This window comes from Malania oleifera, chromosome 8, assembly GCF_029873635.1.
Source record: "Malania oleifera isolate guangnan ecotype guangnan chromosome 8, ASM2987363v1, whole genome shotgun sequence".
NCBI lineage: Eukaryota > Viridiplantae > Streptophyta > Magnoliopsida > Santalales > Ximeniaceae > Malania > Malania oleifera.
Window position 1 is genome coordinate 56065789 of NC_080424.1, and position 13484 is coordinate 56079272.

Below are 13484 nucleotides of genomic sequence, written 5' to 3' on the forward strand. Positions count from 1 at the left end.
GAAGGATACTAAATAATACTTAACACTGCAATTGGGATAAAATTTAGACCTTTAATTTGAAATTATGTTGATTTGCAGAAAATATAATGTAAAATTATATGGAGTTTCTTCAAATTTCACGCAAGTTGAAATTAAGTCTTGAAACCCATGCAGTCAAATATTCGCTTAATATTGTGTATTTTTAGCATTTCATATAAATAAAATTTAATTAAATTAAATTGTTAACTAGACTTTCAAGAAAGCTTTAAAAAAATATTCATAAAAAAAATTAATTTTTTTGATCACTTTTAAGCTAAACATAAAATTAGAGAAAAACTATATATGGTTTTTTGCTCATTTATTTTCCTTCAAAGCAAACAAAATACAAAAAACAGAATTATTTAGATAAAAATCTTATTTAGAAGGGTCCAAATTACAATGGAGAAACTATTCATAAATATGCATAGAGGGAGGGGTTGTTTTAGAAATCCCAAATCTTGTACGCATATATTTTCTTTTTATATTCAATGCTTATAATTAATAAACTGAAAATAAAACAAAAACTTTCTTAAAAATAAAAGACAAAGTTCATAAAGAAAAACTCAAATAATGGAGGAGTGTAGAGGGCCACTGGATGGTGCAGTTGAAGAGGAGTGAGAAGAGAAGAGTGAGAGAAAGGCATGGAGAATCCCAATGCACAGAGGCATGGACAGCTGAGCGGTCTGTGGACACTGCCAATTAAACTAAACTAAAATTTTCTACTTCATCTCTCTCTCTCTCTCTCTCTCTCTCTCTCTCTTCAAAGTCTGATTCATTCCCCTATTCACCTACTCCTCTGTCTCTCTAAGCCTCTCTCTCTCTCTCTCTCTCTCACACACACACACACACACACATCGAAGAGCTATGATCTGAGCTAAAAGCAGATCCAGGGGAGTGGCATGAGAGAGAACCCTACTGAAATGTCGGAAGACGACGAGAGAACTCCAGCGGATCTCGTCGCCGCAGAGGGCGGAGGCAAGACCGAGACGTCTAACAAATCGCGGAGTTGCGTCGGCGTTCCCTGCGCCGGCGAGTTTCTGTCGCCGTACCCCGATCAAGTCCTCGAGAACGTCCTGGAGAACGTGCTCCTCTTCCTGACCTCTCGCCGAGACCGCAACGCCGTCTCGCTCGTCTGCAAATCGTGGTACCGTGCGGAGGCGCTCACCCGATCCGACCTCTTCATAGGCAACTGCTACGCAGTTTCGCCTCGCCGCGCGATCGAGCGGTTTGGAAGAGTGCGGTCGTTGGTGCTCAAGGGCAAGCCTAGGTTCGCCGATTTCAATCTGATGCCTCCGGATTGGGGTGCGCACTTCGCCCCTTGGGTCTCTGCCATGGCCGGTGCGTATCCGCGGCTGGAGAAGGTTTACCTGAAGCGCATGTCCGTGGCGGATGAAGATTTGGCGCTTCTGGCGCAGTCATTTCCTTCCTTCAAAGAGCTCGTGCTCGTTTGCTGTGATGGTTTTGGAACCAGTGGACTCGCTGTTGTCGCTAGCAAGTGCAGGTACGTTTCTGCTTTCCCCTCCCGCCCCAGTTTTTTTTTTTTTTTTCTCTTTTCGTTGGCGGTACTGACAACAAACAAGAAGGCTAGATTAGGGTTTCTGTTTCATATAGAATGGCCATTGGCCAATTAGATCTCTTTCTAGTTCTGGATTTTATGGGCTAATGAAAGGCGATGAAGAATTTTTTGATACTTTCTAGGGCTTTGGTTGATCCGATTTGTGTTTATGGGTGGACTCTCCTAGATCTGTCGTTCTTTTGGTGTAGCTTATGATTCTTGATGCTTTTTTGTCCGTTGTGGAATCAAATTTGAACTTATTCTGTACATTTGGGCCTGTTGTTAAATCAGCAGGCCGTGCTATATAAAATGGTATGAATTTGCATTGAGGAACATTTTGTGATGACCTCATTAAGAATGATTGTGTCTCAGGCAACTTCGAGTTCTTGATCTGATTGAAGATGAGGTTAACGATGGTGATGAAGTGGACTGGATATCGTGTTTCCCGGAGAGTGGAACTTGTCTTGAATCACTCATATTTGACTGCGTAGAATGTCCTATAAATTTTGAAGCGTTAGAGCGACTCGTGGCTAGATCTCCGTCTTTAAAGAAGCTTAGGTTGAATCGACATGTTTCCATTGGGCAGCTGTACCGGCTGATGATTCGTGCACCACAGCTCACGCATCTTGGAACTGGCTCCTTTAGCCCCTCTGACGCTGTGGCTCAGAGTGATCAGGAACCAGATTATACTTCTGCCTTTGCTGCTTGTAGATCCTTAGTTTGTCTCTCTGGCTTCAGGGAAATTATTCCAGATTATTTACCTGCAATCTATCCAGTCTCTGCTAATCTCACTTCTCTGAATTTTAGTTATGCCAATATCACTACTGAACAGCTCAAATCAGTCATTCGCCACTGCCATAAACTCCAGGTTTTCTGGGTATGTGTTTGCCACCATAAGATTGGTTGGTAATTGTGAATGTTATGATCAAATTTGTGGTTTGAATCTTGCGTTTGTTCCTGCAGGTCCTTGATTCGGTTTGTGATGAAGGACTTCAGGCTGTAGCAGCTGCCTGCGAGGATCTCCGCGAGCTCAGGGTCTTCCCCATTGATGCGCGGGAGGATGGTGAAGGCCCTGTTTCTGAAGTGGGTCTTCAAGCAATTTCTGAGGGTTGTAGGAAGCTACAGTCGATTCTCTACTTCTGCCAGCAAATGACAAATGCAGCTGTTATAGCCATGTCAAAGAATTGTCCAGATCTTGTGGTGTTCCGTCTCTGTATAATGGGGCGTCATCGACCTGACCACGTGACTGGGCAGCCCATGGATGAAGGCTTTGGAGCCATAGTAATGAATTGTAAGAAGCTCACTCGGCTTGCTGTATCTGGTTTACTAACTGATAGAGCTTTCAGCTATATTGGTAAGTATGGTAAGCTGGTTCGGACCTTGTCAGTAGCTTTTGCTGGAAACAGTGATATGGGGCTGAAATATGTGCTTGAGGGCTGCCCCAAACTGCAGAAGCTTGAGATTAGAGACAGCCCCTTTGGGGATTCAGCCTTGCTTAGTGGCATTCACCACTACTACAACATGAGATTCCTGTGGATGTCCTCCTGCAGGTTATCTCGTCAAGGTTGCGAGGAGATTGCTAGAGCAATGCCCCGCCTGGTTGTGGAAGTGATTGAAACTGGGAATGAGGAGATCGATGATTTTGTCAATATATTATACATGTATCGGTCACTGGAGGGGCCTAGGAAAGATGCTCCTGAGTTTGTGACAATCCTGTAGGTGTGTATTGCAGGAAATATACGAAGATTCCGATGTTTTTATTTGTGGCGGTTCCGGAGCAATGAAGGTACAATTTTTTTTGGCACATGGTTCCTGCACTCCATGTCAAGCAGAGGCTACAGCTGTGTCTGCCCCTGGCGTGGGCTTGCTGGAATGGCATTCAACGAGCAGCAACAGCAGGGAGCACTGTAAAGCAATAAATTTTCTTCTTTGCAATTGAGTTCTTGGAGGTGTGGCTTGTAGGAGAATGGGGGCCCTAAATGGGGAACGCGCTGATAGCTGGTAGCTGTGCCCCGGGTGTCACACCATCCAATGTTGTTGTATTGGTACGCTTTTTAAATTGATTGTTTTTTTCTTTTGGCTTTCATATTCATTTGGTCATAAGGACAAATGACGGCCGCCAAGATGGTGAGGAGGAGGGAAGGGAGCTGGGGTTTTTAAGATGCTTCAAAGATCAAATATATGGCTGTTCTATCTGACTGCACTGCGGATCAAATTGTTCAATTTGTCTTCCTACCAAGAAGAAATAGAGATGGGGAATGAAGAAGAATGGGCGCTGGGGAGCTAATGGATGAACAAGTGACTTTCTCTTCCAAAGAATTGGGCCCTTTTATTTTAAACCCTAGCTAGGTTTTTTTTTTTTTTTTCTTTCTTTTTTCTGCTTTTTTTTTTTTTTTTTTGGGGAATTTAATTTAGTTGTACGTAGATGAATGATGAGAATTGATGTCCAGAATGATATATTTATCTCTCGCTCTCGATGGGTTTTTTTTTTTTTTTTTTAAATTTTTGGGGTTCGGAGAATTAGGAAGTAGTGTTGTAGAATCTCCCAGCTGATGAACTATTGAATTTATTATTATTGTTGCCGATGTTATTGTTTGCAGAGTGAGATTGCGGTTGAGGGGGGAAGGCAGAAAGGGAGAGGGGTAATAAATGCCAAATATGCGTGGACCAGATATAGTGAGAACCGGTTTTGCCCTTTTTACTGAATGTGTAATTTTCAATTGATAGCGAGGCCCCGTCCAATTAATCATGCGTGCCAAGTGTTGCCCAAGTACGCTTTGCAGGGCCCCGCTCCCCATTCCCCACACCGCACCCTGATTTTCCCTCCGACCATGACCAACGATGGACCTCAGCGCAGGGAATCACTCCCCCCTTCCATCTTCAAAGGGTTACTGTAAGTTTGTACGCAAGTCATGATTTATGGTTGGAAAATCCATTTGACCCCTGGATAGGGTTTGGGCTTGTCTCTCCTAAAACCACCCCGAAATGTTATCTGCTACAGTTCCTTCTCTCACTTATGGTGTATGTGTACCCCTCCCCTGTTGGTAGGGGTGGGGCCCTCTCTTCCCGGATGATTTGTCACACCCCTGGGTTTGCGTTATAAAGCAGCCAAGGCCCCCTACCCGCCTCATTTCCCCCTCACTCAGATGAACTCGTATAATGAAAGTGGGATCTGACTGTACAATTGAATAAGTGACTGAGCATAGGGTAGGGAAGCCAAGGTACGGACTTTTCTTTCCTGGTCCTAGGGCACACTTACCATTTGTTGGTGAAACAAAGTGGGCCGAGCCCCATATGCCTTCTTCCAACCAGGCCCAATTCCTCTGTGGAACTTATGTTGTGGGTTTTTGTTTTTTGTTTTTTTTTTCATGTATTTATGTACTTGTATTTTTAATGTTGATGTGGTAAATGGATCTCATACTTTCTTTCTCTCATATAACTTGGCCAGGGGAAAAGGGCAAAAGAGTATATTCAAGTACTTTGTTAACTTTTCAGAAGGCCCATAACCTTTGGGGTCCCCCGGGCGACCGCCCCCCCGGGGGGGTGGTGGAAGATGGGACTGGTGAAGCGAGGTGACCATTTGCCCTAGAATTGTAGCCTCTGCTTTTATATCTTCTTGGCTATCCCCCAACAGCAAAGAATCCTTGTCCCTGCAGAAAAAGTGGGGAGAGGGAGGGGGAGTGGGGGAACGAAATGACTGGACGATCAGAAAGCGGGGGCGAGGGGTGGGGGCATCGTTCGATCTGGAACGTCCAATGGTTGTGGGGCCTTTGGCCTCTACACACTCCTACACTGGACAGTTCAATCCATCAAAATGAGAACCGAGTGGGAGGGGAGTAGGGGGAGTGAAGGTTGCAGTTTGAATGGACGGCCTAGAGTTGTTTAGAAGGGGAGATGTAGGGTGGGCAAAAGAGGCGGGTTTGGACAGGTTACAATCGTGTTGGAGGTTAAATGGGTTTGGGGTGAAAGTTGACCGGGTGATTAATTTATAAATTTAAATTGGTCTATTTAATAAATCAGCACATGTTTAAAAATATATTTCAATTTTTTCTTTAATATTTCGTCAAAATTCACTTAATTTTTTAAAATAAAAAAACAGCTCTTTTTTAAAAGTGGACAGCCTGAAGACCAAAGGTTTCAAAAGTAAAAAAAAAATAAAAAAAAAAGAAGATAAATGGATCACCCGAAGTACTCGATCCAAATTCATTTTGTCATCCGAAAGATGAGAGAGGCAGTGTAGCAAAACACATGGCTAAGTTCATTGGAAGAGGCAGACTGACGACCCTGCATAGCATTGGGCTTGATTGGTGGATAACCGAGGCGGGGTCTGGCCCACCACAGGATCATTTGAATTTGTGGGCCACGTGTGCGGTACGGAGGGTAGGGAACATTATTTGCCAACCTTCTTCCTCTTCTCTCTCTCTCTCTCTCTCTCTCTTAAAAAAAGAAAAAAAGAAAAATACCATTATCATTAAATTATGATATTAAATAATTGTGTTTTAATAAATTAAATTAAGGAAGCCGACGAAGGGATGTGTTTAGTGGCGGTGGTGGTGGGAAGAGTCGGTGAAGGAAAAAAAGGGGGTTTCGCGGGGGTGTTCCTCTCACAACATTCCGGGTATTAAGAACATTCATGTTTTGGGATTGAGGTCAACCACTAAACTATGCGCTCGCTCTCTCTTTCTCTCTCCTGCTGCACCACTCCATTCAATTTCTTAGTTTAAGGTATACATATTTATTTATTGATGGAGATAAATAAAAGAGTCTCTTTCCCCAGCAAGCAAGGGCTATTTCCAGGACTGATCTTGCTTTCTTTTTTCATTTTAAAGCCCATGTTCTATCTGTCTTCAAAACATGTGGCTGGTATTCCTAGTTTCATCTGTTCTTCATTTATTTATTTATTTTTTTGCATTTTCAACACTTTTCTTTTTACTTCCCCTAAAAATTGTCTACTAAAGTTAGCAACTATTTATGGGTGTGCATGAAAAATAAAGTGAATTGATCATTTCTATCATGTGATTTTTTTTTTTTTTTTTTGCTTTTAGAATTGCTAAAGAAGTAGTAATATCAAATTGCAAAACTAATTAATTGTTGATGTAGTTTTTGCATAACAACAAACAACAAAATGAAAGCCTAAGTCCTATTAGGCGGGGTTCGTTACATGAATCATTTTCTGTTAATTTATGCAATTATGAACAATTTCTTTCGACAAATTCAAGACTATTAAATCTTTAACCACTATCTCATTCTAAATTATTTTAGGTATACCCCTACCCATTCTACTACCTCTAATAATAACTGACCCACTCTTCCTCATTGGCTTATGTTGCAAGTGCCCAAATCATCCGAGTCGTCCCTCCCTTTATCTTATCTTCTATAAGATGTATGCCTAACTTACTACTAATATATTCATTTTTCAATTTATCTTTCGATTTTATACTATTCATCCATCTAAACATTCTCATCTTAGCAGCTTTCACTTTTTGGATATGTTGTTTCTTAGTTACCCAACATTCTTATCCATATAGAATAGTTGGTCTTATAGTCGTCTTATCAAACTTTTCTTTTAATTTTAAGGGTATTCTGTAATCACAAAACACACTTAAAACACTTCTTTATTTTGCCCAATTTGCTTTAACTTTATGCATTACATCCTCTTTAATTTCCCCTTCAGCTTGCACAATAGACCCAAGGCATCAAAATCTACAAGTGCAATTTATTTCTACATTGAGTTTAGTTTTGTCTTCAATAATCCTGCTACTATTATTGAAATCACATTTCATATATTATATCTTATTTCTACTTATCCTAAAGCCTCTAGATTCTAAAACTTTTATTTATAATTCTAACTTAACCTCTATTCAACCCTCAGTTTCATCAATCAATCCAATATCATCTATAACCAACATACGCCATAAAACCTCATTTTGGATACTCCTAGTGAGTTGATCCATCACTATAGCAAAAGAATAAGAGCTCAAAGCAGATCCTTAATGTACACCTATTGTGATTGGAAATTCTCTAATCTTTCCATCTATAGTCCTTACACTAGTCATTAATCCATTGTACATATTCTTAATGACATCAGCATACCTTCTATATACACTAACGTTTTCTAAAACTCATCATAGAACTTCCCTAGATACCCTATCATACGCTTTTTCTAAATCAATAAATACCATTTGCAAATCCCTATTCTTTTCCCTAAACTTTTCCATTAATCTTCTTAAAATATATATAGGTGTTGTAGTAGATCTCTCAGGCATAAAACCAAATTGATTTTCTGAGACCTTCGAACCTTAACCTTTGTACAACTATCATTTCCCACAGTTTTATTGTATGACTCATAAGTTTAATTCCACGATAGTTATTACAATTTTGAATATTTTTTAATTTTTGTATATAAGTATTAAAGTGTTTTTCTTCCATTCATTTGATATTTTTTTAGTTTTTATAATTGCGTTAAATAAATTAGTTAACCATATAATTTCATTATCATCTAAGCATTTCCAAACTTCAATTGGAATGTTTTCTAGTCCTATAACTTTTCCATTTTTCATCTTTTTGCGTTCATAACTCAAATTTAATGAACAATTTGCAATAATAAAAAAGGAAGAATAATGAGACAAAGCAGAAGAGAATAGCAGTCTAATGTGACTTTGTATTATTCTCCTTTTGATTCAAAAAGTATGATTAGATTAATATAGCGAGTAGGGTTCAATTAGTGGTAGGCATCCTACCAAAGGATTGCATTTTTTTTTTTTTGGGTACTAGAGAATTAAGAAAAAGAAACAAAATTATTAGTAGAAGACACGTCAAGTTGAGATCTAGTACTAAAAAAAAAAAAAGAAGCAAAATTATACACTGAAGGCTCGAAGTGTTCAGACTATCATGTAGTCATCCCCCTCCAAAACACATTAACACTGATTACTAGAGAATACAATATATCAAACATAGTTGGTAATATAAATTTTGAAAATATTAGGTTGAAAGGTTTTGCTATTCTCTCGAAGTCTTCAATTTAGCTGTTTCTATTTCCAATATTATATGTGTAAAAATGCAAGGTATGATGTGTGGCAAATATACAAATAAATGTAAATATTTTGTTAGATTGTTATTGTTCATTCAACTTGAACACAAGTAGTGGAAATACACAATCACACACGAATCAATCAACAACCTAATGCAAGCACCCGACGATGAAATATACTCAAGAAGCAATCAAACAATGATAAGAAGAATAAAAAATACAATTAGAACACACAAGATTTATGTGGTTCGGAAAAAGCCTACATCCATGGGAGCAGCACTTGGGTTTTCACTATAATAAAATTTTCTCACCCCAATAGGGTTACATAATGATGTTTATATAACATCTAATGCATACAAAAGTGTTTTAGTATATCTAAATTACATCTGTAGCAATCCCCCGAAGGAAAATCCTCTAGATAAGCCCAATTTACAAGCCCCCCCAATTCAAATAACATAATCTACGCCGATGGAAACCATCGGCGGTTTAGCCAAACTGTCGACGATTTTGTGCTAAGCAAAGATCCTCCTGTGCACTGCCTAAAACCTCTTTTCATGTAATTATCCCTTACTTCACATTGCTCTATCCGATATATGTGATCCACTCTGAATATGAGCCATATCCCCGAAAATCTCCACCTTGGCGAATATTCATCACCTTGGAAATCTGAAAGCATAACTATTGCTCCACCCAGGCCTGTAGATCGAGACCCGCCTTCCCTCTAACACTTGGAGACGTAAACCAAATCCAAGCCATGCTTGAACTTGATTGCAGTGACAAGAACTTCACCTAGTTGAACACCGAGCTCCTTGAATGATCATTCTAACCACAATGCTACCTTGGCAGCCTCAGCCTCTACCAAGAACTCCGATCTAGTTGTAACCAGCGCACCCTGAGACTGTACCCTAGACTTCCAACAATTAGGCCTTCCCACAACGTACCCCGTTTTAAGCCTTCTATCATCTAGGTCCTCTATGTAGCCTCCATCTACGAACCTCACAACTGATGGAACCCTCTATTGCCTGTAGAAGTACGCAACTGCACTAGAGTAGGAAACCTTTGACATGACACAAACATCACCGTTCGTCTCCAAGTACTGAGTGGTAGATTGTTTACTTAGATTCGCCAACAGTGTACTGGTGATAGGTTTAACATCAACCATGCTAAACCTCATCGACATCTAATCCCAAAACCACCTTGAGATAACAACAATCTCTATGTAGTTTTGTCAGCACAACCGCCCTAAGATAACACCAATCTCCTCGCAGCTACAAAGTCACCCTGAGATAATCTCAATCTCCCTGTAACTTTACTTTTGTGAATCCCCAACCCAAGAATAATCTTGGCAGCACTCAACACCTTGATGTCAACTTCCTTTCTCAATAGAGTCCTTAACTGATTTACCTCAATAGGAACCTTCCCAACAATTGACATGTCACTCACATAAAACAACATAATAATTGCCCACTTGTAGCCTATCACCCTTTCCCCCTCTAGGAGCACCACCAACCCTCACGTCTGATTCTTATATAGTACCTCCATCTCCTCCACCATGGTACTTGTCAACCTACCCTTCTCCTGGTCATGCACAACCTCTTGAAAGGTAGTAGGATCCTTCCTGGTAGTAATGGTTGCATAAGACATCAGATTATACCTAGGCGGTGGCCTGATAGCGCCTCTAAGCCCATTGTGATCCCGCTGGTCTCCCGAGCATCAACTCCCCGCATCATGACCAATGTCATCTCTACCCTAAGTCTGTAACTCCACCTTCATCACAATCTCCTTTCTACTCCATTTTATCATGTGATACCGCAAATCTCCTGAGTTAGAACCACCTATACTCCTATCCCGAATCTCCAACTCCACCTGCACAACATGCTCATTACTACTACTGCAGCTTTCTGGCAACCATTTCTCCCCATCTACCTGAGTACGTTGTCCCATGGTTTTAACACCTAAAACCATGTCTCCACCATTCGCCACCCTGTTTGTCATTGGATCACCCAGTTTGAACCCATCTTTCTTTATACCAGAAAGATGCTGTTGTTTATGGTGTGACTGTTATACTTGGGGTTTATAAATAAAGGGAAGGAAAAACATATGGATGCATCTTGGTGTGGTGTAGCAGCAGGGACTCATCGATGAGTAGATACCGAGAGCAAAAAATTCTCAAAGTTGAAGACTCATCAATGAGAGGATAGACTAGTCGATGAGTGGGATTCTTTGGCTCGTCGACGAATCCCCTGTACTTGTCGACGAGTGCTTCTAGGCTATGAGAAAATATTTGAATTTTAAATGTAAACAATATGATGGTTGGGGATTCGGAGGGAAGCCTCCAAGGGCTTGTTATATATGTTTTTCTAGGCATATTTTGATATGTAAGAGAGTGAGAGAGGGTGAGATAAGGAGATAAGATCATTGTAGTGTGTAATCCTTGATCTTCATAGTGAAATTTCTTGTCGATTGCTTCCATGGATGTAGGCTTTGTCGAACCATGTAATTCCTGGTGTCGTTCCTTTTATTATTGTTTTCTTTATGTTTCTATGGTTTTGGAATGATTCTATATTCACCATTGATATTGTTGCAAGTATATGTGTGATCCTTTTATACAATGTTTTATTTTGCTGTGCATTGTTTGAAGAGGCGTTATTTCACAACAATTGGTATAAGAGCGTGTGTTGTATGGCCTCTAAATTGAAGGATATTTTAGTGTAACAAGGTTTGGTGAAAGGTTTATATAGAATTTCAACCGGATAGCATGGATGCAACGACTTGGAATGAATTGGGAGCAATCATTCATTTTTGTTTGGCTAAGGACGTGTTGTATCACGTCATGGATAAGAATTCTCTAGCATTAGTTTGGTGAAAATGAGAAAGTCGATATATGTCTAAGGGTTCATCAAAATTTGCAAGTGTAGTGGAGGTAGACTCAAAATGTAGTGATAGATATATGCTACATGTTTCATTGGGTTCGAAGTGCCTCATCGGTGATTCTTGGATCTTAGATACCGAATGCTTTTATCCTAGAAAATGATTTGACATCTACATGTCAGTTTATACTGGTTGTATTTTGATGGAAAATGATATTTCATGCAAATTTTTTGTTATTGGAAATGTCATAATCAAAATGTATAATGGTGTTGTTAGAACCATATGTGATGTAAAGCATGAATCGAGTCTAAAGAAGAATGGTATTTCCTTGGGACCTTTAGACTGTAATGGATATTGTTACAAGTCTGACTGTAGTAAAATGAAAGTGTGTGAAGGTAACTTGATAGTGATGAAAAGGAAGAAAGTAGCGGGAAATATTTATGCATTATAGGGTGTTACGGTTGTAGATGGAGTTGCAACTGTTGAATCTGAGTGGTTAAAGCATGTGGGTGACTACATGATTTTAGATATTTGGGAACCAATGATGATAGCATCAGGGGATAGACATATGTATTTCGTGTGTCTATCACAAAGGGTCTTGGTGTACTTCATGCAATGGCTGAGGTGGAGAACCAAACTGGGAGAGAGGTTCTCAAGTCAAACATTGGGTCTGAGTATGCTGGTTTCATTCAAGAAGTTTTGTGAGTAGGGCAGATTATCTGCAGGGTTTGCAGGGTACTTCTTGGTGAAGTTAGTGAATATGGTGCGTTTCTCGTATGACTGATCGCCAAAGATATCGCTAGATGGGAAAGTTGCAAGTGAATTGTGGGTAGGATTTGGGGTAGAATACTCGGTTGTGAGTGGATGTCCACTGGTACACTATTCTAGTTATGAAGGATCTAGGCTTGGTGTGATGTTTGGACAATATACTTTTCTGGGGTACAAAAAAGGTGGGTACAAGTTAGGTGATCCTATGGCAAACAAAAGGGTGATCGAGGACATGGATTTTGGTGATAAAGTCATAGGGTAGCGTACTTAGGTAAAGGAAGAGAAATAAATGCTAGAAAATTGTAGTAGCAACAATCATATTATTCAGGTAGAATTAGGGACTCAGGGTAGAAATGCAGGAAGCTCTATCTCGGGTCAACAATATCACGGTATGAATGGGCATGTGATGCAGGTGGAGCAACAGACTCAAGGCAGAGATGAAATAGTTCATATTGCAGGGACTTTTAGCTCAGGAGACCAGCAGAATCACGGTAGGCTCATGTGCACTATCAAACCACTACTCGAGTATGTGAGTTGGTGAGGCTTCTAGTTTGAAAGAGGGTGATAAGATATAGTGGAGTGACATATATGTTGTGTGTGAATAGCATGTTATTAGCTAGAAAGGCTTTGACTGAGGCTAATCAGTTGGAAACTCTATTGAGAGGTTTTGATATTAATGTGTTGGGTACGACCAAGATGGGTCTTGGTTTGCTGATTTGCATGGACAAAACTGCAGGGAGATTGGTATTATCTCAAGGTGGTTTTGTGGATAGGGCTACAGGGAGATTGGTGTTATCTCAGGGTGGCTTTATAGATGGAACCGCAGGGAAACTTTGTTTACTGTCTTAAGTATGGAAGGTCTATCGTATGGTAGTTGTGATGTCCAAGATATGTCAAAGGTTCCCATGATTGTGCAATGGGGTGTTTCGGTAGGCAACAGAGTGAACCGTCAGTTGTTAGTTTTGTTGAAAACTATATAGGAGGTTTATGTGATATAAGGCTTGTAGCAATTTTTGTGTTTACTGTTGTGGGAAGGTCTTGTTGGAAGCCTAGGGCGAAGTCTACGGGTATTGCATCTACAACTGTATCGAGGTTGATGGTAGAAGTTGAAACTGCCATCGGCAAGTTCAAGCGGTGTTGCTTGGACTTGGTGCATGTCTCCAAGTGCTAAAAGGGTGACAATTCCAATCGAGGGTTCTGAGTTCAAGGTGGAGAAGTTAGATATGTTTTTTGGGTTCTTCC

General features: G+C 40.2%; 1 protein-coding gene across 1 annotated transcript; it reads left to right on the plus strand.

The window, feature by feature from the left end:
* The first annotated feature begins 543 nt into the window (after positions 1 to 543).
* Positions 544 to 4036, plus strand: LOC131162293 (transport inhibitor response 1-like protein). Its single transcript, XM_058118605.1, has 3 exons — positions 544 to 1519; positions 1946 to 2450; positions 2537 to 4036. Exons 1-3 carry the CDS (start codon positions 918 to 920, stop codon positions 3290 to 3292), a joined length of 1863 nt encoding a protein of 620 aa, XP_057974588.1. The 5' UTR covers positions 544 to 917; the 3' UTR covers positions 3293 to 4036.
* The last annotated feature ends 9448 nt before the right edge of the window (positions 4037 to 13484 follow it).